Source organism: Oncorhynchus mykiss, chromosome 13 (genome assembly GCF_013265735.2).
Source record: "Oncorhynchus mykiss isolate Arlee chromosome 13, USDA_OmykA_1.1, whole genome shotgun sequence".
Lineage (NCBI taxonomy): Eukaryota > Metazoa > Chordata > Actinopteri > Salmoniformes > Salmonidae > Oncorhynchus > Oncorhynchus mykiss.
Window position 1 is genome coordinate 42,855,433 of NC_048577.1, and position 25,735 is coordinate 42,881,167.

Below are 25,735 nucleotides of genomic sequence, written 5' to 3' on the forward strand. Positions count from 1 at the left end.
TAGTTGTAAGAATGGGTATCAAAGTTGTTATAACCTTGTTAATACACTACCAAGTCACTTGGACTGAATTTTGCGTAATGAACTCTGTATAGAATAAACCATCATTTCCGTTCCTTGAAATCTTTACCCACACACAGTGGCTCTCAGGCTGGTTTCCAGCCCACTATCTCTGCCAGTGCAGTCAGTCTCACTGTCAATGCACGTTAGTCTCCAACCACAGTCATACACTCCCCCAAGGCACTCTGCCGGACCCAGTGCACTTGGTGTGGTAATCTTCAGTCCTTTACATAATAGGACACTTTATAAAGTGTAGGATTGTAAAGTTGTTCTCTTTTTCTCTTGATTTTGCACCTTATTTATGAGAACAGATATTTATGAGAACAGTGTATATGGGATTTGTCTGACCTTCATCCATAGATATGACCTAATGGTCCGTGTGAAATCTGAAGTTGCACTGAACTCTCATCATAACTTGACATGTTTTTGCTGTTATATTGAAAATAAGTTGCAGATAATTAACCTAAATGGAAACAACCCAGAAACGTATGCCAGTGCAGTATTCCTGATCTTGGGTATGGATGGAGCACAATTGTTTCTATGGAAACCATTTCCTTTTACAATCTTCGCTCTCCCTTTTCTCTGCTCCTAAATTACAGAGCAGAGGGGGCTTCTTTTCAATGCGCTTTCCTCCTCAATAGGAAGGTGGGAGTATATCTGTCCATATGACAGGCTCATAGAAGAGTAGTGAGGGGGTGGACTGAGATAGGTACCAAGAAGAGACTGACGAGTGGCTGAGGGGAGATGGAGAATGGATGTTGCGGGGCGAAAGGAGCTTGGAGAAAAGGTACTATAGTATGAGCATTTGAGGTGTGTTAATGAAATCCAGATACAAAATATTCCTCATGACATGTAGCTGGCCACTGACTCAGCTGACCTGGACACTGTAATGAAGGAAGGTGTGGCTATCAAAAGGTTATGGGGACTAATCTGACACCCAGGGCTGATTACTGGCTAATAATACACACACAGAGGAGTCATCTTGTGGTCATCTTCTACTCAGATTCTACTGTAGCCTGTCTGTCTGACCCTTTATACTGTCCTCCTGGCAGCCAGAGACCATGACAGGTGTATAATGTTGAAAAAAGTTTGGTTTTCCTTTTTTTTTTTAGATTAGCATTAGATATACCTTTATATTATCTCTGATGTTAATCTTTTCATATACTTTTATATTATCTCTAATTTTGATCCCTTCATATTATCTCTAATGTTGATCCCTTCATATTATCTCTAATGTTGATCCCTTCATATACCTTTATATTATCTCTAATGTTGATCCCTTGATATACCTTTATATTATCTCTGATGTTAATCTTTTCATATACTTTTATATTATCTCTAATGTTGATCTCTTCATATTATCTCTAATGTTTATCCCTTCATATTATCTCTAATGTTGATCCCTTCATATACCTTTATATTATCTCTAATGTTGATCCCTTCATACTTGTAATAGGACCGTTGTTTATGAACAGGTCATATACTGTATGCTCAATGTCTATCTTTACAACAAACATAATGAGGTAATAACTCAGTAATACCAGAGCAACATACTTGGCAAATAAGTAATGTCATTGAAGAATACTGCCTATATGACGATATAGACCCTAGAACACACAACTAACTATACACTCACAATTGTCCCTTTGAAATGGACAGACATGTTTTTGCTCTGCTATTACTTCAGGACTTAGCACTGAGATCCTCAGGAGAAGTTTTTCCACTCGGTACAGGGGAACGATGGAGGGCAATGACTTGCGACAGACGGAGAGACAGAGGGAGTGGATTATGATCACACTGCTGGACACAGGAACAATAATTTAGGCGCAGGGGACCAGGAAGGGAGGGTGAGGGGTGCCAAGCAAGAAGAGGGTGGTGATTAGTTTTGACGATGATTCAGATATTTAAGAGGATTGTAGGGTAGGCAGGGAGGTGGAGGAGATAAATATAGAGGGATGAAGAGTTGAACCAGGGAGGTGGAGATAGTGAGTAGTTCAAAGCACTACACAAAACATGGAAACAAAATGATGAGCTCTCACTTGTCATTATGTGTCATAAACAGTTGGAAGCTCAAAAGAAAAGGTGAAACATTGTCAGGACTCTGCAAACCGTGTGTTTTGTATAGAAATATAACAAAAAAAAGTTTTAAAAATGCAAGACAAAGTACACTACATGGCCAAAAGTATGTGGACACCTGCTCGTCGAACATCTCATTGCAAAATCATGGGCATTAATATGGAGTTGTTCCCCGCTTTGCTGCTATAACAGCTTCCACTCTTCTGGGAAATAATTCCACTAGATGTTGGAACATTGGACTTGCTTTCATTCAGCCACAAGAGCATTGGTGAGGTCGGGCACTGATGTTGGATGATTAGGCCTGGCTCGCAGTCGGCGTTCCAATTCATCCCCATGGGGTTGAGATCAGGGCTCTGTGCAGGCCAGTCAAGTTCGTCCACACCGTTCATGACAAACCATTTCTGTATGGACCTCACTTTATGCATGGGGGGCTTAGTCGTGCAGAAACAGGAAAGGTTGTTGCCACAAAGTTTGAAGCACAGAAACATCTAGAATGTCACTGTATGCTGTAGCGTTAATATTTCCCTTCACTGGAACTTAGAGGACTAGCCCGAACCATGAAGAACAGCCCCAGACCATTATTCCTCCTCCACCAAACGTTACAGTTGTCACTATGCATTGAGGCAGGTAGCATTCTCCTGGCATCCGCCAAACCCAGATTTGTCCGTCGGACTGCCAGATAGTGAAGTGTGATTCATCACTCCATGCTCCATCCATTGCTCCAGAGTCCAATGGCGCTGAGCTTTACACCACTCCAGCCGACGCTCTGCATTGCTGTGATAATATTAGGCTTGTGTGCGGCTGTTCGACCATGGAAACCCATTTCATTGAGCTCCTAGTTTGGAACTCGGTAGTGAGTGTTGCAAGCGAGGACGGACAGTTTTTACATACTACGTGATTCAGCACTTGGCGGTCCCGTTCTGCTCCTAGAAGTTTCCACTTCACAATAACAGCACTTACAGTTGACCGGGGCAGCTCTAGCAGGGCAGAAATGTAACAAACTGACTTGTTGGAATGGTGGCTTTCTATGATGGTGTCACGTTGAAAGTCACTGAGCTATTCAGTAAGGCCATTCTACTGCCAATATCTGTCAATGGACTTTGCATGGTTGTGTGCTTGACTTTATACACCTGTCAGCAACGGGTGTAGCTGAAATAGCCGAATCCAAAAATGTGATTTGATTTGTTGCTGAAATAGCTGAATCCACTTATTTGAAGAGGTGTCCACATACTTTTGGTGTATGTGGCATGGGTTAGGACTAGGGTTGCACATTTTGGGAAATATTCAGAGGTGGAAACTTCCGTGGGAATTAACGGGAATCAACAGGAATGTAGGGAAATTAATGGAAATATATGCTAATTAATATTGATACCATTTAAATGTAGATGTTTTTTGCATTGGATATATTTACCATATCATATGGAGACAGAAACAAAAGCCTTTTACCTTATCATAAGTAGACATAATTGCTAATGATTAAATCCTTCCAATAGAAGAAAAAAAATTGTTACGAATTGAACTTTAATTAAATTAATTGACACTGCACATGGGATGATTTCACTGAACAACAAAAGAAAGGGAATATTGAAGGATCCCCAATGATCCATCGCATCTCCCAAAAACGTTTTCAACATTGATAGTCTAGAAACTAAAGCTTTGGTTGTCTTCCTCTCAGGCTTCCATGTCTTCTCCCTGAACATCCTCAATGTCCACCTCTTGAACATCAGACTCTGAGGCCTCATCTTCACTGTTACTTTCCAACCTTGTTGAGGATGGCTCATTGTCAGGCTCAAAAAGCCTCAAATTTGCCCAGATGGCCATCAATTTTTCAACCCTTGTATTGATCAGCCTGTTGTGTGCTTTGGTGTGTGTGTTCCCAAACAAGGACCAGTTGCGCTCTGAGGCAGCTGATATTGATAGGATTTGGAGGATGGTAGAGGCAACAGGGGAAAGCGCCTCAGGTCCACAAAGTACCTTCCACCTGGTGGCTGATGAGATATGTTGGCACGACTGCCATATTGCATCTCCATCCCAAAGCCCTTGCTTGGAAGTGTACTTCACCAGACTGCCAAGAACCTTGCCCTCATCAGGCCAAGGTGGCGAGACACGGTAGTGATGACACCATAGGCCTTGTTGATCTCTGCACCAGACAGGATGCTCTTGCCAGCATACTTGGGGTCCAACATGTACGCTGCGGCGTGTATGGGCTTCAGGCAGAAGTCTTCACACTTTTTGATGTATTTCAGAACTGCAGTTTCCTCTGCTTGGAGAAACAGTGAAGTGGGCAGGGCAATACGGATTTCTTCTCATACATCTGCAAGCAGAGTCTGAACATCAGACAGGATGGCAATGTCTCCCTCAATCCGTGCAATGGCTAATGCTATAGGTTTCAGGAGTTTCAGACTGCTTACCACACTCTCTCCCAAAATACATAATCCTGGAGGATCCTCTTGATGGGGCTGTCCGTATCGGCAGACTGTGATATGGCCATTTCTTGGAGACTCCTTCCCCTCCAGGAGACTATCAAACATGATGACAACACCACCCCAACGGGTGTTGCTCGGCAGCTTCAATGTGGTGCTCTTATTTTTCTCACTTCGCTTGGTGAGGTAGATTGCTGCTATAACTTGATGACTCTTCACATACCTAACCATTTCCTTGGCTCTCTTGTAGAGTGTATCATTGTTTTCAGTGCCATGATGTCCTTGAGGAACAGATTCAATGCATGAGCAGCACGGGCAATGGGTGTGATGTGAGGGTAGGACTCCTCCACTTTAGACCAAGCAGCCTTCATGTTCGCAGCATTGTTTGTCACCAGTGCAAATACCTTCTGTTGTCTAAGGTCATTGGTGACTGCCTTCAGCTCATCTGCAATGTAGAAACCGGTGTGTCTCTTGTCCCTTGTCCCTGTGCTCTTGTAGAATACTGGTTGAGGGGTGGAGATTATGTAGTTAATTATTCCTTGCCCAAGAACATTCAACCACCCATCAGAGATGATTGCAATACAGTCTGCTTTATCTTTGATTTGCTTGACCTTCACTTGAACTCTGTTGAACTCTGCATCCTGTAAATGAGTAGATAAAGCATGTCTGGTTGGAGGGGTGTATGCTGGGCGAAGAACATTCAGAAATCTCTTCCAACACACATTGCCTGTGAGCATCAGAGGTGAACCAGTTGTGTGCACAGCTCGAACAAGACATTCATCAGCAGTTCTCTGACACGTTCCTCCATTGAGTCAAAAAAACTTTGGATTCCAGGAGGACCATGAGCTGTTGCTATCGATAAGGTGTCTGATTCACAATTTTCACCTCGAATAGAAGTAGAGGGACTTTTGTCAGAGGTTGCTTGTTGTGAGCACTGAGGGAACTTTATGCACTTGGCCAGATGATTCTGCATATTTGTTGCATTCTTCACATATGATTTGGCACAGTATTTGCAAATATACACAACTTTCCCTTCTACATTAGCTGCAGTGAAATGTCTCCACACATCAGATAGTGCCCGTGGCATTTTCCTGTAAAGATTAGAAAATCAGTTAGATTAAACAACTCCTTTTTAAGATAAATGTTTTAAAATGAAACATGTATGGAAACAGGTGAAATAACACTCCTCAGTTAGCAAGCTAAAACCCACATGGAAGAAAAAAATAACTAGCAAAAATTGTTAACAAGTTAAACATGATTTAAACACACGTTGCTGTAGGCTACTACTTACTAGTTAACAAAAAATCATGTATGTCATAAAATATATTCACCCCACCCATTATTGTAATGATGTAGTCCTTGGCTCAGACAGTGTAGTTGTGTGGGCTCAATAGCATCTCATTAGTGTGCAAGATCTTGAGAATCAGCTGTACATGTGATGGAAGAATACACTGCACATGATGGAATAATGCACTGTGCATGCAGAGAGGGTTGCAATTCCATTGAATTGGGGATAGTTTAACCAAAATATGTCACAAGACCTAGAATTGCCTTTTGTATATCCCACAAAAAAAAGGTTCACTGTTATAAGCTAACTTTTTTGATGAATTTAAGCAAAATTCCCAGGTGTAACTTCCCATGGAAGATTTTGGGAAAAAATCCTGAAATGTACCTGGTTTCCGACCCTTTGCAACCCTAGTTAGGACACAGTAGGCTAAACTATATGCCAGGCTTCTTCTTAACTGGTGAACAAGACTATTAAGCCAAAAACATAATGGTAACCGCAGCCAATACTTTAAAGTATGAACTACTTTCATTGAATGAACTACTTCCATTGAAGCAGACGGAGTACCTGATGTAAACATGAATTTCCCAAGCATTTAGGCCTACAATCATGAGTCTATGGGTATGGATAATGATGGGGTTATTGGCCACAACCAATACTACATAATAATGTCGTTTTATATCGAGAGATAGTCCTGTAAAATGAAGTGTTTACTTACTGCTATTTGTCTCCATCTGCTGTTGAAGAAGGTCATATACGCACTATGTCTTAATGACAGCCCACTTCAGTGACATGCTCAGGCTTTCACGCCCCCGTCTGGCTGTAATTTGAGCGCCAGAGGCAATACGGATTTTGCAGAAACTGGCAGCCACGTCACCGCTACAGGTCTGGCCAACTTTCCCAGCCCTTTGCGGAAAGTGCTGCAGAGGAATCCCTATGCAGAATATATATAATGAACGTTTATGAGCATTTATAGTGATTTCCAAAGAACAAGAGGACATAACATTTGGGAACATTGGAGTTATTTGTTTTTGGAGAGTCTCATTTTACATACGTTATTGTTTTGACTTCGCCTGAAGACTACTTGGAGGCCTCATTCTTACAGATTTGTACCAATATTTCGACTCTTTCTTTTTGGAATACCAAAACAGCACTATGAATATCTTCCGTCTAGCCGGTGACGTGTCACATCTCGTTGCTATCATCATTCTATTTATGAAGATACGGAGGTCCAAATCCTGTGCCGGTATGTTGACAGTGGGATCATTTGATATGCAGTTGTTTACAGGGAAGTCTCTAGCTGTTAATGATTTATTGACTTGCTCATTCATTGGCCTAAAATCTGTTTAACAAACTTGGGGACACATTGCCTGACGACTCAAACTGAATTCTCCCGCGGCTCCTTGTTCTTGTTCGCTAAATAGGCATACTTCATTTCTCAGAAGAAACTAACATCCGTTGTAGCCAGGCAAGCTGACACAGTGAAAAGGAATCCATATGTCCATCTCAATTGGGAAGTTGACCTCACACTCCTAGTACTGGTCTGCAACGCTCACATCATGTAGCACTCGTGGAGCACTCAACAGTTCATCTGTTACTTTGTTGCAACAATGTAACAACGCTCCTCGGTTATAATTGGTTACATTACATTGCAATATGTTGTGGTTAGAGAGTAAATCAATTTGACTAGTCCACTTCGACGCACAAGAATGTTACGTGGCAAAGAGTTCAGTCTAACCATATTTGCTTTGGTGGTCGCACCCTGGTCTGCTTTTGTCGCGAACCGGCTCAAAGCCCGTAACAAAAGGGAGACAACGTGGAGATAAAGAGTAACAAAACATATATTTATTAAATAAAGTAAACTAAGTACAATATACAATGATGTGTGTAATCAGTAATCAGTAGTGTAAGTGAGTGTTTTGCATGCATGAATGTGATAATGCAGGGTGTTGAAAGGTGCCAAAGTAAACAACCAAAAGCCACCAAGATACACAACAAAAATCTATACAGTTGTCTGCATGGAGAGAGTCTCCTCCATGAATGGGGAAGTGGTGTATTTATCCTGGGACACACCGGGCCCAGGTGTTTCCCATGTAGATGACGACCCTCCCAACTCCGCCCACCGGCATCCTAATAAGGAAACAAGAACAAAGCGAGAATACGGCAGACAGAGTGGGGTCGTCACAGCTTTCTACCTCAGATATCCGCATTGATGATGTTTTGCCATTCCCAGGCCATGAAATGAAATTGTTGCATATTTTTTTTATTACATTTTAATTAACTAGGCAAGTCAATTAAGAACAAATTCTTATTTACATTGACAGCCTAGGAACAGTGGGTTAACTGCCTTGTTCAGGGGCAGAACAACAGATTTTATTACCTTGCCATCTAGCAGCCTTTCAGTTACTTGCTCAACGCTCTAACCACTGGCTACCTGCTGCCCCATACGTGAGATAAATGACTGTTGTTTTGTTTCTGTAGGTATTTCTGGGAAGTCTCAGGTGCTTTTTGCATTAGTCTTCACTACAAGATACTTGGACCTGTTCACGAGCGTAATCTCCATCTACAACACAGTTATGAAGGTGAGGTAGACAATAGTATCCTACAAAGAAGCCAACCAATCAATGATTTGTGTTCTAAACTCCTTCCTGCTGTCTTGTGTGCTCAGGTGGTGTTTCTGGCTTTGGCATATGCTACTGTGTACCTGATCTACATGCGCTTCAGGAGCACCTTCGACTCAGAGAGTGACTCATTCCGTGTTGAGTTCCTGCTTGTGCCTGTGGCTGGGCTTTCCTTCCTGGAAAACTATGCATTTGCCCCCTTGGAGGTAAATGTGTCAGGTTCAATACATACTGAACATACAGGTAACTGCCAAAATAAAGGAAACCCCAACATAAAGTGTCTTAACAGGGCGTTGGGCCACCACGAGCTGCCAGAATTGCTTAAATGCGCCTTGGCATAGATTCTACAAGTGTCTGGAACTCTATTGGAGCGACGCCATTCTTCCACAAGAATTTCTTCCATTTGGTGTTTTGTCGATGGTGGTGGAAAATGTTTCTCAGGCGCCGCTTCAGAATCTCTCATAAGTGTTCAATTGTGTTGAGATCTGGTGACTGAGACACACACACACACCCTTTAATCCCCCCTTTGGGAAGCCTCTACTCAAATCATTGAGAGCTAGGCATGATTGCCAAAATAATGGCCAACTGGGCATTTTTATACATGACCCTAAGCATGAGGAGATGGTTTAATAGCACATCATACTTGATGTGTTTGTACGTGAGCATGTCAGACCTCATACTTGATGTGTTGGTACATGAGCATGTCAGACCTCATACTTGATGTGTTTGTACATGAGCATGTCAGACATCATACTTGATGTGTTGGTACATGAGCATGTCAGACATCATACTTGATGTGTTTGTACATGAGCATGTCAGACCTCATACTTGATTGAATGCATATCTTTGGTGCACAGATCCTGTGGACCTTCTCCATCTACCTGGAGTCAGTGGCCATCTTGCCCCAGCTCTTCATGATCACCAAGACCGGCGAGGCAGAGTCCATCACCACCCACTACCTGTTCTTCCTGGGTCTCTACCGAGCCCTGTACCTGGCCAACTGGGTGTGGCGCTACCACACCGAGGGCTTCTTTGACCAGATTGCTGTGGTGTCCGGTGTGGTGCAGACAATTTTCTACTGTGACTTCTTCTACCTTTACGTTACCAGGGGTGAGTATGAGCCAGGGAGGGATGTTGACTTTGTATTGTATTTCTAGTACATATTTCATCCCGAGTACCTTTCCCTCTTTGCCTTTGTCCCTCTCCAGTGCTCAGAGGAAGTGGAAAGATGTCCCTGCCCATGCCCATCTAAAGAGAGTCAGTGCTGTTTTAAGCGACAGTTGAGCAGTTCAGTAACTGAAAGCACCTCTGCCCACAAATCATACTTAGTAATGGACTACAGTCTGCAGTGTCACAGTACCCCCTGTATACCCTGGGGGGTATATACTGTACCCAGAGGGCAACCGTCGTGTTGTTGGTACCTGGTGTGTTTGTTAGTGTGCTTTTCCCTAGACTAAAATGACCAAAGAACGATTGTCCTATGTTTTTGTGCATGAGTGTGTGGAACTGAATGTTAATGGGAATTGAGTAAATTGAATACTGTGGGATTTTTTATTTTTATTATACTTTTTTTTCATGGAGGCAGATATTGTCCCGCTTGAATTAGTCCAATGGAGTTTGTGCCTTATTTTTCCTTTTCTAGTAAATGGCATATTTGAATGTCGTATTACATCAGAATGGTGTAAACATTGTATATATGTGAGACATTTGTTCTGCTTTCCTGTCTTTTCACTATTTCTACATATAACAGTGACCAACCTTCAATGCTTACATTGTTTCACCAAGCAGAGTTCATTGGGAGTCTTGTATTTAGGCTGCTATGGGCGATATTTGCCATCCTTGTCAAGCAGAGTTCATTGGGAGTCTTGTATTTAGGCTGCTATGGGTGATATTTGCCATCCTTGTCAAGAGTTGTGCTATGTTCTTCCCTTTATGATAATAAGTCCATGGAGATGCCATACAGAACGCACTGTCATGTATGTAACTCTTATATCCGTTCACTTCTTGACTGAACCAAGGTTCTTCTTAAATACGTTGTATTCTGTACTTTGATTTTTACCAGTCATTTCCATTCCTTTAATATTAATGCATTTCATTAAGCAGAACAAATACACATTTGTGTGATGTCACAGTTCAATCTAAATCTATTTTCTATTTGATGAGTTATTTCTCACTAACTAGAGTTCATTCATATCTCAACATTTATTGACAACATTTTCAGACCAGGATTACAATGGCGAAGGCAGATTAATGCTTCAACAAAATGGAAAGTTACTTACACTAAGTATCTTGGTACTACTAAATTTGTATATGTGTGCCAAACTTTTACAACTGTGGTGCCCATGTTGTAATGATCAACATTTTAATACAAAGAACCTTCATCATTTGTAAATTAGGTCAGTAAAATGTATCTTTACTGGTTCATCAGGTTCTTCGTGTTGATTACTTTCAATTGTTTCATCACACCAGGATGTTTACTCCTGCATACTCACACTAGCGATCCACACCACTCAAAACCACACACACACAAGTGATTCACACCACTCAAAACCACACACACACAAGTGATTCACACCACTCAAGACCACACACACACAAGTGATTCACACCACTCAAGACCACACACACACACAAGTGATTCACACCACTCAAAATCACACACACACAAATGATTCACACCACTCAAAACCACACACACACAAGTGATTCACACCACTCAAGACCACACACACACAAGTGATTCACACCACTCAAAACCACACGCACACAAATGATTCACACCACTCAAAACCACACACACACAAGTGATTCACACCACTCAAGACCACACACACACAAGTGATTCACACCACTCAAGACCACACACACACAAGTGATTCACACCACTCAAAACCACACACACACAAGTGATTCACACCACTCAAAACCACACACACACAAGTGATTCACACCACTCAAAACCACACACACACAAGTGATTCACACCACTCAAAACCACACACACACAAGTGATTCACACCACTCAAAACCACACACACAATTGATTCACACCATTCAAAAATTCACAGCACACTTACTTTTCTATTGAGTATTCAATAATGAATGCCTGTTTACTCCTGTGGCACTATGACAACCTGGTCAAATAGAATGACTTCCTCAACTGTCAGGGCTGGGCTTCTACTAAGGATGATGGTGGCAGTTCCATTACAGTGGTATTACACTGCATTTTGTCTTCTATCAACATCTTATTGACTTTCTGATCATTTACCTCCGTGAGTTAGTGCATTAATAGCTTCATCAACTATGACTGTCAATGGAAGAAAGTGCATCGGCGCTCTTTAGCAAGCCTGCCTTATGAAGTCATTGTGATGATTTTTCAGGGAACACAGTTGAGTGATAAATAAGTGTGTGAAACTAATTTGCACTTCAGAGACAGAACAAAATATACGGGTTATTTAAGACCCTCATCTTCTACCTGATAACCCAGCACCATACAGTGAATAATAGTGGATATTAAAAGTCCCCGTCAGTGTAGGAGAGTTTTGCGGTGTTTGTAAAGCACTTTACTTCCCTCTCTCACAGCTCCTCCCACCACTTTGGCAGCTGATGTGATTGACAGCGGTGTGGTAGCCAAAGCTGCTGCCCTCTCTATCGCCTTAACCTTTTTCACTGCTTTCCCTTTCCCTTTGCTTGTTACTCCAGCTCCCTCTGCCGCCCCCTTCCCCAGGGCAGACACCAGCTCACACCAGAACAACTTCTCTGCCTTCTTTCTGGCTGCCTCTTCTTCTCTTCTCCTCTCCTCCTCTTCCCTCCTTCTCATTCTCTCTGCCTCCGGTCCCTGAGGCTCTGGCCCTGTCTTCACCCCATCCTCCTCCTGCTTCAATGGAGTCATCCTTCTCTCTCCCAGAATTCCTTCCTGCACTTCTCTGATGGCTCTCTCTGCCTCATGGTACATCAGGTTGGTGTAACAGCCACCTCCGTTCTGCGCCACCATCTTGTCTATCTTCTCCAGGAGCTCTGTGACCTGAGTGCAGTCTGTTATCTTGTTGCTGTTGTTGAAGACATGGTAGCCCCCCTGACATTTACTCACAAACTCCTGGAGCTCCTGGCTCTCCTTCAGGAAGTCTTCCATGCTTTTTCCCTGAAGCTGGTCACCCCAGGTGAACAGTACTACTGTGTATCTGAGGGCTCCTGGTCCAAAAGTGGCCTTGACCCACTCCAGGGCATCCCGCTCCTCCTGAGTGAACCTGCCAGGCTGAAGGGTCACCAGGAAGGAGTGGGGGCCAGGGGCGGACAGCACCACACAGCGTCCTGCCTCAGCCGTCACCTCCTGAGGGGAGAGGCGCGTGTCGAAGAACCCTGGGGTGTCGACCACAGTGAGGTTCCTCCCAGCCACAGTTCCACTCTGTCTGTCACACTGACCAGTTACAGAACATGAAGAGATGTCCACCCGGAATGCCTGCCTCCCTAGGATGGTGTTACCAGAAGAGCTTCTCCCTGCGCCTGTCTTCCCCACCAGTACCATCCTCAGCGCCCCACTGTCAGGCTCCGGTGATGCTTCACATGCTGTGACACAAATTACAGTCATTTATACTGACCTAACCAATCTAAAAGTGTAACCTACCTTGAAATTACTATCTGACATAGGCCTTCTGTTTTCATATGATCACCTATATAATATGCAGGTCGATTATATTTAGAATGGTTGGGGGCTGAGAAATGTAGTTAGCCTACATTACTGATTTCTGAGTGATGCTGTTCATTTTCGGTGGAAGCTGTAAAAAAAAAAAAAAGCTATACAAATGCCATCTTTTTTGATGCGCAATTGAAAATCTACCTGCTAGCAACAACAACAGTAGGCTATTATTGTTTCAATAGTCTCTCACCCAGATTCGAGGCAGCACATTCCAATGACGCCATCTCCACTGTCCCACATGAGTTAGCCATGGCGAACACGGCGGAACTATGGATTATCCGTGGAATACCTGAATATGCACTGGAATAAGAGGGTCCTGTCTTCGGTTGCGTTACTTGCGTATATTACCAGCGCTTCCTTATTCTTATGATAGTCTTTTTTATTGAGAAATTAAATATATTTGTATCCATGTCCTTTTTCTTTTCCCCCGTTTACATGCCCTATCTACGATGCAATGCTGCAGAGTCAGACCATGATGTCATTGTGATAATGCGCACACGCGACCAGACAGTCTGCGCTGACTAACTGGCACTGTAAACCTACCTGTGGTCAGTTCTTTGATCCTACACTGTCCTACACTGTCAATTTGCCATTTATGCTTACATTTTGATATTCGCATATAGGGTGAATTCGGAAAGTGTGGGACGTCATATAAACTGTTTATTTCTTGGTCTGACAAAACTATTATTACTAGACACTTGCAGACAAACCAAAACCACATCGCTTAATTTATGTGAGATCATAGTGGGGTGCAGAGCAAGCTTTAAACAGGAAGCTCACCCACCTCAAAGCACAAGGTAAGATCAGTGACATAACTGTTTTTGTGTTGATGTTAAGGTTATAAACATGTCATAAATAACTGCACTCTGCCAAACTGAAAATAAGCATACTAGTACTTCGCGGGTTGACTCCAGTGGGGGCTGCTGATGGGAGGATGGCTCATAATAACGGAACAAATGGAATCGCATCAAATACATATAAACCATGTGTTTGATACCCTTTCAACTATTCCTCTCCAGCCATTACCCAGAGCCCGCCCTCCTCGATTAAGGTTCCACCACCCTCCTGTGGTTGACTCATAACCCGCGGTCCCCGAGGTTATATATGTAGGGCGGGCAGATTTAGTCGATTTGAATAAAGAGAAAACAGTACATTAAAAAATCCATAAATGTATAATTATATTGCTATTTATATCTATAGGCTACATTGAATTTTTAGGGCCTAACAGTACACGCGCCCAATATCCTACACGCCAATCGCCAAATGCTTTTGGGAACAGGCAGCACATTTTAAAGTCGATCCATGGAGGCAAAAGGGACAATGTCAGAGTTTAATTCAATAAAAGAAAATCTGTGAAATGAAATAAAATAAAGAGAAGGGAGGGCCAGAAAAGTAACCGTTTGTAAAGATTTGGTGAAGTGGTAAAAGAGGATGATAGCAGTGCCGGCTTTGTTATGTGTGATGATTGTGAGGCGCTATACAAATTCGACAGTCACAAGATGGGGACTTCAAATAGGCCTATGGCACTTCAAGGGAACTGTTGGCCTACCCCAGAACAGCCTCAATTCATCGGGGCATGGACTCTACAAGGGGTTGAAAGCGTTCTCCCAGGATGCTGGCCCATGTTGTCTCCGATGCTTCCCACAGTTGTGTTTCAGTTGGCTGGATGTCCTTTGGGTGATGGACCATTCTTGATACACAAGGGAAACTGCTGAGCGTCAAAAACCAGCAGGGTTGCAGTTCTTGACACAAACTGGTGGCCTGGCACCTATTACCCTACCCAGTTCAAAGGCCCTTACATTTTTTGAATTTCCCATTCCCCTCTGAATGGCACAAATACACAATTCATGTCTCAATTGTCTCAAGACTTAAAAATCATTTTGTAACCTGTCTCCTCCCCTTCATCTACACTGATTGAAGTGGATTTAACAAATGACCTCAATAATGGATCATAGCTTCACCTGGATTCAGCTGGTCAGCATGTCATGGAAAGAGCAGGTGTTCTTAATGTTTTGTGCACTCAGTGTATAGTCCTGCGGTTGGGGATAATTTTTTGAGTATTTTAATTAGAAAAAAATCTAAGTAAGGTACTTAATTGTTACCCAGAAATGATTTGATATTGAGATAAAAACAACTGCATTGGACCTGTAATATTGGCATTTTGAATTGATATCCTCACACATATCCTCATCTTAATACCCAGTTGGCCTGTGTAACCTTCTCAAATACACACCCGTTTCTGAAAAGGATCATGTAAAAAAAAAAATACAACAAACTTTTTTCTTAGAAATAAAATGTGGAACAACACAAATACAGCTGAAAATATTTTTATTTTGTCATTTCATAAAGATAAACCATTCAACTGATTTTACTGTAGACTAGCTAGTTGTGTGTTCAAAGGACACAAGTGCAACAGGTTAATAGAGTGCAATACGGTGAAGAGTATTTTACATTGAACAAAAGAGAATAGCAGTTGTGGATATAGACAATCATACATCAATTCAGTTTAATACAAGTTGCAACAGGGAGACTTCTCGCGTACAGAAGCACAGAACATGTCTACCGGGCCTCTTGGAGACAGGCCCTTTATATCACCACAGGAACAACTACAGAGAGTCAGATAATGTGATGAGAAAACAACAAATGAATATCCCACCGTTTGCCACACAATATCCCACCGTTTGTTAGTTAAAGGCACTAAAAGCATATTAAGAATTTGTTGAGAATTGGTTGTCAAATTCTTAGAGAGGCACGATGAGTAAGTACAATGTATTTCGGTGTAACGTTCAGTTCTAATAATATCTGGATACATCAGGATGCCTGGTTAGAGTTCACCCACTTAACCTGGCTCCTGGCTGGCATGCTGCCCCCCCTGTTGCCAGCATGTACCATAGTGTCCTCTGTAGGTAAATCCCAGCTCTGGGCAGGTGTGGTCCTTACAATGGGAAGAGGGGCAGATGTGGCCAGCCTGTCTAAATGACCTGAGAACAGTGTATCTGCACAGGTTCTGTCTCCTAAACTAAGGCCTGCTGTCAGTGAGTTCGTATCATGATGCACATCAGAGAGGGAGCAACCCTTAGGTCCACTCTTCAAGTCAGAGTTTAGTCCAAAGAAAGCCTCGCTTTCACCGACTCCAAGACTTAAACTGTCAAACATATCCATCCTCCCAGGTACAGGGTCCTCCTCCCTCTCTTCATCTATCAGACTCAGTGTGGGGAAGATGATGTCCAGCTCTGGTAGAGGCGGGATCACATCACTGACAAAACTGTGAGGATACTCCAGTTCTCCACTGTAGGCAGCTGGCAGGTTCACAATGTCATGATCTGCCACTTCTGATTGGGCCATAATGTTATGATATACCACTTCTGATTGGGCCATAATGTTATGATATAACACTTCTGATTGGGCCACACTGTCGAACCCAACTCCTGACTGGTCCAGGCTGTTGAACGCCACAACAGGCTGTTGGGCACTGAGGTCCACGGGGTACCCCCCTTTGCTAGCCCCCTCAATTAAACCCACAGCCTTTTCATGGACCCCCGGGATACATATTGGCTCAGAGATCCCACTGCTGACACCAACGTCTGTAACAGTACAGGTAATGCTCTCTAGAGGCAGTGAGAGGAGAGGGCCAACAGAAAGGAGAGTTAGTTACATCAAACAGACAAAGGAAGTGACTGAATATCAAACTAAGGAATTAAGTGCATCACAATATAAAACAAATTTCTTCTCACCCCTGCCTGCTCTCTAATGCTCCAACCAAAGACAGTGCATAATGAATTAACTACATCTACTACATTAACAAGTCACCTGATATTTTATTTTGAGAGAGTATGCGCTGGGGCCAGACTCTGGTGGTAGGCCTGTCATCCTCCTCATCGTCTGGGCAGGCAGGTGGGTCTCCTCCCATGACCAGGCCCAGAGGCACCGCCCCCACCCACTGTTTAGAGCGGACACACTGCAGGACATCCATGATCCACCGGGCCTCACGCCACACCACCTCAAGACTCTAAACAGGGCAAAGGGACAGAGAGGCAAGGGGGCTCATTCCCTCTCATACACACATACTGTCCTCCTTTGATATCTATTTCATTACTCTCTATGGGTAGTCTACCTGTGAGAGCTGAGTGATGTGACCAAGGCGGTCTCTGGCCTCCTGCACCTCCTTCGTGTCCAGAGCTTCTCGCAAAGCCTGCTGGGACAGATGGGCGTCCAGCTCCAACCGAACCCAGACCTGACAGTACTGAGACAGGAAGTCTTGCTCGTACGTCCAGAAGTGCACTGTGAGACGGGAGGATTAGACAGAAAATAAAGAGAAAAATTTAAGCTCACCACCACTGACCGTTTACTCTGAGCCAAAACATAAATGGCATGACATCTTATATTCTCTATGTTGTCCATGAACCTTTCCCTCAACGTCAATAAGACCAAGGAGCTAATCGTGGACTACAGGAAATGGGGGGCGAGCACGCCCCGAGACAGGGCTGCAGTGTAGCAGGTCGAGATCTTTAAGTTCCTCGGTGTCCAAATCACTAAGGACTTCAAATGGTCCACACACACACAAACAGTCGTGAAGAAGGCACGACAGAGCCTCTTGCCCCCCAGGAGGTTGAAATCCTCAAAACGTTCTACAACTGTACTATTGAGAGCATCTTAACTGGCTGCATCACTGCTTGGTATGGCAACTGCACCGACGTCGACCACATGGCACTACAAAGGGTGGTGTGGACAGTCCAGAACATCACTGGGGTTGAGCTCCCTGCCACCCAGGACCTCTAAATCAGGTGGTGTGAAAGGAAGGCCCAGAAAAATGTTAAAGACTCCAGCCACCCCATAGACTGTTCTCTCTACTTCCGCACGGCAAGCACACATGCACACACTTCATTTGCTCACACACACACATAACATGCACATACATTCATACTAACTCTACACACGCGCACACACTCACATACAATCATCAAATACACTGCTGCTACTCTGTTTATCATATATCCCGATGCCTAGTCACCTTACCCCTATACATATCTAACCCTCCCACTCAGGTATCCCTGCACATTGTAAATGTGGTATTGGCACTGATCCTAGAACTGATCCTGTATATAGCTTACTTACTTTCTCATATTCTTCTTATTTCTATTTCTGTGTTTTTGTTCTACTTTACTTTTTATTACTTTTTTTTATACTAATACTGATATTGATTACTGCATTGTTGGGAAAGAGCAAACAAGAAAGACATTTTACTGTACTTGTGCGTGTGACACTAAATACTCGAAACTTAAACCCTGGCACCAATACATACCCAGCTCAAAGATCTGCAGTGGCATTGTGAGGCCTGGTTCCTTGGTGCCCACTAGGGGCCAGTAGCTAGAACTGAAGTCTTCACTAGGGGGCAGTAGGAGCAGCATGGACATCTTATCCCCAAACTGCAGCAGCTCCCGAGTGTACACACCATACTGATACGCCTGTAGGAGAGGAGAGCAGGGAGAAAGAAGTGATGATCAGAGGATGAGGAGAAGAGGTGAAGAACATCGAGAGAGAGAAAAATAAAAAATAAAATAATAGAGAGAGAAGACAAGAGGAGGTAAGAGAGGTGTATCACAAGATACAGTATAACATTCAAATGAGATCTAAAAGCATGTGAGTTGGAGAGTAAGTGAAACCATGGTTACCCTGTAGAGGGGGATGTTGAGCTTTGTCAACAGGAGAGTGACAGCGGCCCTGAGTGACCTCACAAACTCCCCCAGCCCAGAGATGTCCATCGAGGTCTCATCCTCACCCTCTGTGTCCTCATTGGCTGTTAACATGTTGTGGCTTTGTAACCACGCCCATTCATCGCTAAAAGAAAAATGCAGCCCAAGACACATCACAAGGAACTATCATTAGCAATGATCTCATTTGACCAGTCAGTAATCCTTAAAAACACTAGAAAAACATTGAGGACACACTTCATTCTAAGTATTATACCGTATTCCATTCATCATCAGCTATACCAGGTCAGAACAGTTTAAAAGTCAGTCTGTATGTGGTAGTGCATACTGAACTCAGTGGTAAGCTCAGTTGTAGTATGTTAGCTGTGTTACCGGGACACATGGGGATTGTGGCGCATTCTGGCGTGGCATAGCAGGTTGGGCAGCCTCTGGGGCACTAGAACCCTGATCTGCTCCACTGAGCTGCACAGCTTCAAGATGCCCACGTACAGGCCAGGCTGGGCCCACTGGACACTGCGTCTGTGGAAGGACACTTTCTCCTGGTAAGGGACACAGAGAAAGGCATTGTTGTATTAGCACAATAAGAAGCCTTACTACTGTGTATAAACACGAGCACACAGTGTTCCAGCCAGGAAGGGTCACCTTGAGCTGCTCTGTGAGGGTGTCCATGGCAGTAGGCTCTGGGAGTAGAGGGGTCCTGCTCCGGATCTTCTCCAACCAGGCCAGGGGGACCCAGTGGAGAGGGAGGTCTGGGGGTTTTGTGTGGGCCGCACAATCCTTAACTGTCACCAGCAGGACATTACCCTGCCTGTCCTTCAGAGGCTCATAGTACACCTGCCCCAAGTCTACTGTCCCCAGAGAGGACTGCAGAGAGAGGCAGGGAAGGAGAGAGGGAGAAAAGTATGAAATGTTTTAATAGAAATAGTGAAAAGGAAAGCAAACGAGAAACAGGCAGTGAAAGAGAAAGCTCACAGAAAATGTTGTCTCTTCATCTTTGCTAGGTGCTTGATTGATGAGAAGGCCATGTACAGTGACCTATCAGTATACATTATCCTTTTTTTCACCTGTAGTTGTGCTACAGCCTGCAAGATATTGTGCCTGTTCTGAAGTAGTGATGAAGAGGAGGAGAGAGCGGAGGAGAGGGCCTGCTGGAGCCAGGGCACCTGTTGCCACGCACAGGACAACTGTAAGAAAGAGAGAGAGGGATAGAAAGATAGAAAATAGACAATGTAACTTTGGAACATATATTTCATACCGGTATACCTACCAAAGTATTTAATTAGATTGACAGCTAACCTTGGCAAACCAAAGGAAGTCCTGAGAGATGGAGGTGGAGCAGCACTGGATCTCCACCAATGGGAGCTGGTCATCTGCTGTGACCAGGATGTTTTCCTTTCTGTAGAACACAGTTGCCAGGTATACACCCCTAACAATGAGACAAAGAGGAAGAACAGAGGAGAGAATAAGATTAGTTTCATCCTAACGAGGGAAGACAGAAGAAAACTGAATAGAGAGGTAGGTGCAATAAAGAGAGGGCAGAAAGGGACACTTGTTTGAAGAGTAGGGGATGTACTGAGGGAACAAAGACAGAGTGGGATCTTTCTCTAAATGTAACCATGGGAGAGGTTAGTGGCAGAGATACATAGTTGTTGGGTGAGGAGCACTGCTATCTCACCTCTGTAGGAGACGGACAAACTTGGTGGCAGACTGGAAGAGCAGCTTCAGGCTGCGAGACATAGACAGGCGCTTACTGGGGCTCTGGGGCTTGCAGCTCTCTATGGGCCACAGGACAAAGGAATGAGACATTCAGACATGGAGGACCATGTGAAAGAGCCAGAGTATTATTTTGAGTGACTGATACTGTTTACTTTCTCGTGTATTATACAGGTGTATATAAAAAAAATATATATACAAAAAATTAATGTACAAGGATGTTAATTTTACACAAATCATTTGAATAGTATATTAATTCCCCTTGTATGAGAGGCAGAACTGAGATGCGGTATCTATGTTATGGTTCAAGAAGTACACTACCTATACAGTATCCCTTGTAGTGTGGCTCTCTGGTCTGCTCCAACAGTCTCCTGGCTAGAGCCTCCTTGTTCCTGCTTGGAGTTTTCACTCCCATACACTCCCTCCAGCCTGCAGAGGGAGACACAGCCCACCAGCGTTCACTGATACTCATTGTGGAGTCATATGATCCAAGGTCAGCTGTTTTCTTCAAATGGCTGAGATTGGTATTTGGGGAGCTGATTCTTGATCTGTGATTAGGGTCAACTTCTACGCAGAGCATTGATGACAATATAGAATATCGGAAAGCTCTTTTGTCTGGCTGTCTGCAGTTCCATTTACTCACTGGAGGGGGCAGCACTGACTGGGCTGGAGCTCTGAGCCGGGCCCCATCCCTTCACATTGTAGGCGGTCACTCTCACAAAGTAGTGCATTCCCTAAGAGACCAATACATTATCATCATGACTTAACCTTACGAACAGGCAGACCAGGGCAAATAACTTTACATTGTAGTTGTTAATTTATGCAGGTAACTGAGAGAGTTGAGGTTAAGTGCCTCCTAGCCTCAGGGTGTCCTGGTTCAGGAGATGTGACCGGGTTCGCGTGTCTCTTACTGTCTTGAGTCCTGTGATGCTGTGGACGGGGGTCTTAGTGTCGATCACTTGGGCTGAGCCAAGTATACTCTTGAAGTTGGCAGAGGTGCTCCATTCCACTGTAGGAGGTGACAGGAAGAGAGACACGGATGTATCTATGATATTGAGGACTGAGTGGTGATTGTAATAGTGATTAGAGCCAATGTTAGAGTTAGAGTAGGAGAACCCCACCTCTGTAGCAGGTGATCAATCCAGTGGTGATACCGGTTGGCTCTCGAATGGACACAAACAGGGAAGAGGCACTGGTCACAAACAGTGACACGCTACTGGGTGGGCCAGGGAGGTCTAGAGGACACAGAGAGATGGAGAGACACACAGACAGTAAACACAGACTTGGAACCAAAAGTACATAACATAAACGAATCAATGAGACTGGCTTGCGTGCATCATACTTGTCCTTCATCACCCCTGACCCCTAGCCTCTGACCTGTGTGGTGGAAGCTCTCCCTCATCCTGCAGTACAGCTGCTGCCGCAGAGTCCAGAGGTGGAGCTGCCTCTGTATGTCGGCCTGCACATGTGGCCCCGCCCCTGCTCCACCCAGTAGCTCCTCCCTTCTGTCCTCCACCTGCCTGTCAGCCAACATCACCAGGGCATCCAGCTTGCACAACCACTCCGCTGGAAGACACACTGAGAGAAAGGGAGGGAGGTAGGGAGAGAGAGAGAGAGAGAGAGAGAGAGGATAGAGAGTGGGAGAGAGAGATAATAAAAATGTTTTGCATTGTTTACACAGTGTGGGAACAAGATAGAGGGAAAGGGTGACAGGAATTATATCTGTAAACATTACATTTAAATATCACTCACTAGTAGTCATTACCCCAAAATAATAATGTCTTAATGTACTGGATGAACCATTGTTTGTGTGAAATGTGTACAACTGTTACTTGACCATCTCTTGATTGCACTGATTCAATCTACGTCACTGTGTAAGACTCACAGACGGGGTTGTGTCTGGCTCCTGCCTTGGTCAACACGTGCAGCAGAGGGGAGTTCTGGGTTAGAGCAGCCACGTCCAGAGGTACCAGGCCCTGCTCACTCACTCTGTTTACACCTTTCTCCCTCTCTCTTTCCCAGTCCTTCTCTTTCTTCTCTTTATCCCGTCCTCCTCCTCCGCCACACACTCTGTCCCTGAATAGCAGGCTCTGCACCGCCAGGGTGTCCTCATTCTCCACGGCCTCCCACAGGTTCTTATACTAATACAGGGGAAGTAGAGGGGGATTGAGTGAGAAATTAGAAACAGGCACATGGAGGGATACAGGGTAAGAGGGCATGGCAGAAAAATGCAGGAAGAAAATGTTACTTTAGATGATAGTATGGAACAACAATATTAGACAATTCTCAAAGATAAAACACCCAAAGTGATTCCATAATTCACTTTCTCTCAGGATGTCTTACTGTGTGAGGGGCCTTGCATGGATGTTTCGGCATGTCTGTCTCTCCGGAAAAAGAGGACTCTCCGCCCCTCAGCCTGACCGACAGGTTTCTGTAGATGCGTTTAGGCGAAACGGGACCCAGAGAGCGCCGCCGCGGTGGCGGGTTTCTCACCGACACAGACATACAATAGATGGCACACACACAATTGGTAGAGAGTGTGCACAGCAGGATACGGGAGTTACAGGGGACGAGGTTGGAACAAAAGAGAAGAAGGTGGATGGATGATGGAAAGGTCACAGAGAGACAGCGTGAAGAGAGGAACGGTACACGGGGGAGGGAGAGGGGGAAGAAGGGAGGATGAAGGGGGTTTGAAACAGGAAGAGGTCTTTAGAGGACTAGAATGGAGTGATACAGTAGGAATAAGATGGAGGGAAAAATAGATAGAAAAACAAAAAACAGAACAAAGTCAGTCTTACTGTCATCTTACCAGCCGTTAAAACGGTTGCAGAAATGTATCACTACTTAGGGGAACCTGGGTTGAGTTGAGCAGCACTGCGTGTTGGTGGATAAGTGGATCAAAGTTACAATGCCTGAGCAGAGCAGATGGAAAATGTCTCACGGAAGTTAGAATATCTCACTCTTCTCCCCTTTGTTCCTACTCTCTAGTCTAATGCCTTATGGCTTTTCTTCCTACTCAATGGAGTCTCTGCACAAAGCAATCCCACCATCAATCTAATGAACTGAGGAAAGGAAGTCTACAGAGTGCACGGTAAACGCTATTACACTGAGTGCTCCTGAGATCAAACATGTCATACATACGGAACCATTTATCTGCCCTCACATTTGCCTTTATCGTGTCTTACATTAGTGATGGATAATTGTCTATTCTTCTTCACCTCTTTTCAGACAGGAAAAACCAGCAGCATTGTATCCTGCACCGTTCAGTCTTCATAATCCAGCTGCACACTTGCCTTCCAAAAGCCCCCTGACACTTTTTTGTTGCTTTGACCAAAATGTTCTCTTTCACTTTTATTTTCTCTCCTCAGTCACTACACTCTCTTCCATCCTCTCCCTCTCTCTTCTGCCCTTTTCAACTCCTCAGCTTTCCACTTACTTCCATCTACATCATAGTGTTATTCAGACACAAAATGCATCCCTGGCAAGAGATGCCCCTACTCCATCTTTCTGTCAAAGCTTCTTTTCCCTCACCCATTTCCCCTCCTCCCTCATTCTAATGGAAATGAAAGCCACATTCAATCTTCATGTCTGACTGGTCATGTTCTGACTAACTAGGTTGTGTCTCCTAGAGAAAGTGAATTCTCCCTGATCTTGTATTGGTACTGTGGCACTTTGCTGTGGCCACGAAGGCACCTGGTGTCCCCAGCTGGCATTCTGTACCTTTTATATGCCCACATGTGACATAACAATCCCTCACTCCTCTTACCACCTGCATTGCCTTCTCATGCATAGGGAAAAGATAAGGGTGAGACCTCCTCACTGTTATTGGTAGATTCAGTTCTATTGTTTGTTCATTGTGCATTTCATCTCTTATGGAAAGTGCTGATCTGTATCTGTGAAACTGGTTCAGTGAAGGGATTAGTGTTTATGCTACATGGAGGTGCCAACAGATACCAATCACTGGACAAAAAGACTTAATGTAAACAACAAATGACATTCAGTAATTAGAGTTGATATTGAAGCTTCTATGAAGTAGCATTGACATAATGCTATGCAGAGTGTCATTATTATAAATGTATTCCATTCTGTTGTGACTTTTTTATAGGCCTAAGCATTTGCTTGATAACAGACAAAGCAATGTTTCACAGTAAGTCTATACATAAATATTATTTGACTCATTCCTGGCACCAGGAAGTGATGCTGTTACTCGAAAGAAACGAAATAATTGCGTGAACCAAATAAGGAAACGTTGGAAGATTTTGTATACATACAGATAATGAATAAAACATCCCTGAAACATTACACAAGCATCTGACAGCAGCCAAAGCGCAAATGCAACAGTTATGCCTATGTAATAAATACACAGTTGTTTAAGTTAATGAAAAGTTTAGAAAATGACCCAATTAGAATAGAATGCACAACATCATATTCAGCATGCACATCGCATACAAACGAATTTAAAAACAGTGGAAAATTACAAATGAGTTTAAAAATCATTTTTGTAATTTTATATATACCCTATTGCAATAATCCACTCGAATCCTATGGCTTCTGTAACAACCTGGTTGTGTGTTGTATTATTAATTATTAGGCAGGTAAATATGTTAGATTAAATGTATACAAGACAATACCTTCCGTAGATGTAAGCTCCTGCTTCCCCCTTGTCACATATTACACCACAAACACCACGAAAGCGTCAATTAAAAGTCAATAAATTAGTCCTAAAGTTACGATAGCAATCGGAATTCACTCATCCCTCTCAGTGTGGTTAATCCCCTTTTATGAATTTTCACTTCTCACGGTCAAGCGAACCTGCTGCTGGGACGCTCAACATACAATTTAGTACCTCACGCCCCTCCCATCTCTCCCTCTCTTTCTCTCTCTCCTTCACATATGCTGAGGCTTACATTCATGGACCAATTCAGAATGAACATTATTATACAGCTAGATAGATAAAGGTAGATAAAGTAGTGGCTCCATATCAAAAGGCTAATGTTAATAGATTCGTCAGTTACTTTGCATCAATAACCTAATTGGCAAATGTAAGTCTATTACTAAATGTGAAATAAGTAGCTAATACAATGATAAAATGTTATTGTGAACCCGTTCTACAGAACCATCCATGTATTACATTCTGAAGGCTCTTATTTTTG

At 43.7% G+C, this 25,735-nt stretch overlaps 3 protein-coding genes across 5 annotated transcripts; 1 reads left to right on the plus strand and 2 right to left on the minus strand.

The window, feature by feature from the left end:
- The first annotated feature begins 6,677 nt into the window (after positions 1-6,677).
- Positions 6,678-10,884, plus strand: LOC110486440 (ER lumen protein-retaining receptor 3). Of its 2 annotated transcripts, none has more exons than XR_005035737.1 (5): positions 6,678-7,087; positions 8,323-8,423; positions 8,510-8,705; positions 9,320-9,572; positions 9,671-10,884. XR_005035737.1 is itself a non-coding variant. In XM_021558046.2 (5 exons), the coding sequence occupies exons 1-5, from the start codon at positions 6,997-6,999 to the stop codon at positions 9,712-9,714; spliced, it is 648 nt and encodes a 215-aa protein (XP_021413721.1). In that variant the 5' UTR covers positions 6,678-6,996; the 3' UTR covers positions 9,715-10,884. The 2 variants fall into 2 exon arrangements, 1 of the variants encoding a protein (XP_021413721.1); XM_021558046.2 differs by having other exon boundaries at positions 8,510-8,668.
- A 530-nt stretch (positions 10,885-11,414) lies between these two features.
- Positions 11,415-13,643, minus strand: LOC110486439 (GTPase IMAP family member 7). The gene is made up of 2 exons (XM_036942463.1): positions 13,349-13,643; positions 11,415-13,028 (listed from the first exon to the last, which is right to left on the minus strand). Exons 1-2 carry the CDS (start codon positions 13,407-13,409, stop codon positions 11,989-11,991), a joined length of 1,101 nt encoding a protein of 366 aa, XP_036798358.1. The 5' UTR covers positions 13,410-13,643; the 3' UTR covers positions 11,415-11,988.
- A 1,826-nt stretch (positions 13,644-15,469) lies between these two features.
- On the minus strand, positions 15,470-25,406 carry LOC110486441 (ankyrin repeat and fibronectin type-III domain-containing protein 1-like). 2 transcript variants are annotated; one of them, XM_021558047.2, is made up of 18 exons: positions 25,214-25,406; positions 22,926-23,299; positions 22,468-22,723; positions 21,960-22,160; positions 21,704-21,817; positions 21,494-21,591; positions 21,226-21,316; positions 20,904-21,011; positions 20,545-20,644; positions 20,166-20,295; positions 19,934-20,053; positions 19,512-19,733; positions 19,242-19,408; positions 18,831-18,996; positions 18,461-18,623; positions 17,273-17,439; positions 16,969-17,167; positions 15,470-16,766 (listed from the first exon to the last, which is right to left on the minus strand). In XM_021558047.2, the coding sequence occupies exons 2-18, from the start codon at positions 23,085-23,087 to the stop codon at positions 15,970-15,972; spliced, it is 3,261 nt and encodes a 1,086-aa protein (XP_021413722.2). In that variant the 5' UTR covers positions 23,088-23,299; positions 25,214-25,406; the 3' UTR covers positions 15,470-15,969. The 2 variants fall into 2 exon arrangements, with proteins under 2 accessions (XP_021413722.2, XP_036798341.1); XM_036942446.1 differs by lacking the exon at positions 25,214-25,406 and having other exon boundaries at positions 22,926-25,190.
- Positions 25,407-25,735: the final 329 nt, after the last annotated feature.

Excerpts from the sequence above, each read along its gene's own strand:
- LOC110486439 (XM_036942463.1), bottom strand. The coding sequence starts at position 13,409 with ATGGCTAACTCATGTGGGACAGTGGAGATGGCGTCATTGGAATGTGCT. Across the intron at positions 13,029-13,348 it reads ATGTGCTGCCTCGAATCTGG|CATGTGAAGCATCACCGGAG; the intron begins GTGAGAGACTAT and ends TTTGTGTCACAG.
- LOC110486441 (XM_021558047.2), bottom strand. The coding sequence starts at position 23,087 with ATGTCTGTGTCGGTGAGAAACCCGCCACCGCGGCGGCGCTCTCTGGGT. Across the intron at positions 20,645-20,903 it reads CTACAAGGGATACTGTATAG|AGAGCTGCAAGCCCCAGAGC; the intron begins GTAGTGTACTTC and ends TGTGGCCCATAG. Across the intron at positions 20,054-20,165 it reads ACTTCCTTTGGTTTGCCAAG|TTGTCCTGTGCGTGGCAACA; the intron begins GTTAGCTGTCAA and ends TCTTTCTTACAG.
- LOC110486440 (XM_021558046.2), top strand. The coding sequence starts at position 6,997 with ATGAATATCTTCCGTCTAGCCGGTGACGTGTCACATCTCGTTGCTATC. Across the intron at positions 7,088-8,322 it reads GAGGTCCAAATCCTGTGCCG|GTATTTCTGGGAAGTCTCAG; the intron begins GTATGTTGACAG and ends TTGTTTCTGTAG. Across the intron at positions 9,573-9,670 it reads CTACCTTTACGTTACCAGGG|TGCTCAGAGGAAGTGGAAAG; the intron begins GTGAGTATGAGC and ends GTCCCTCTCCAG.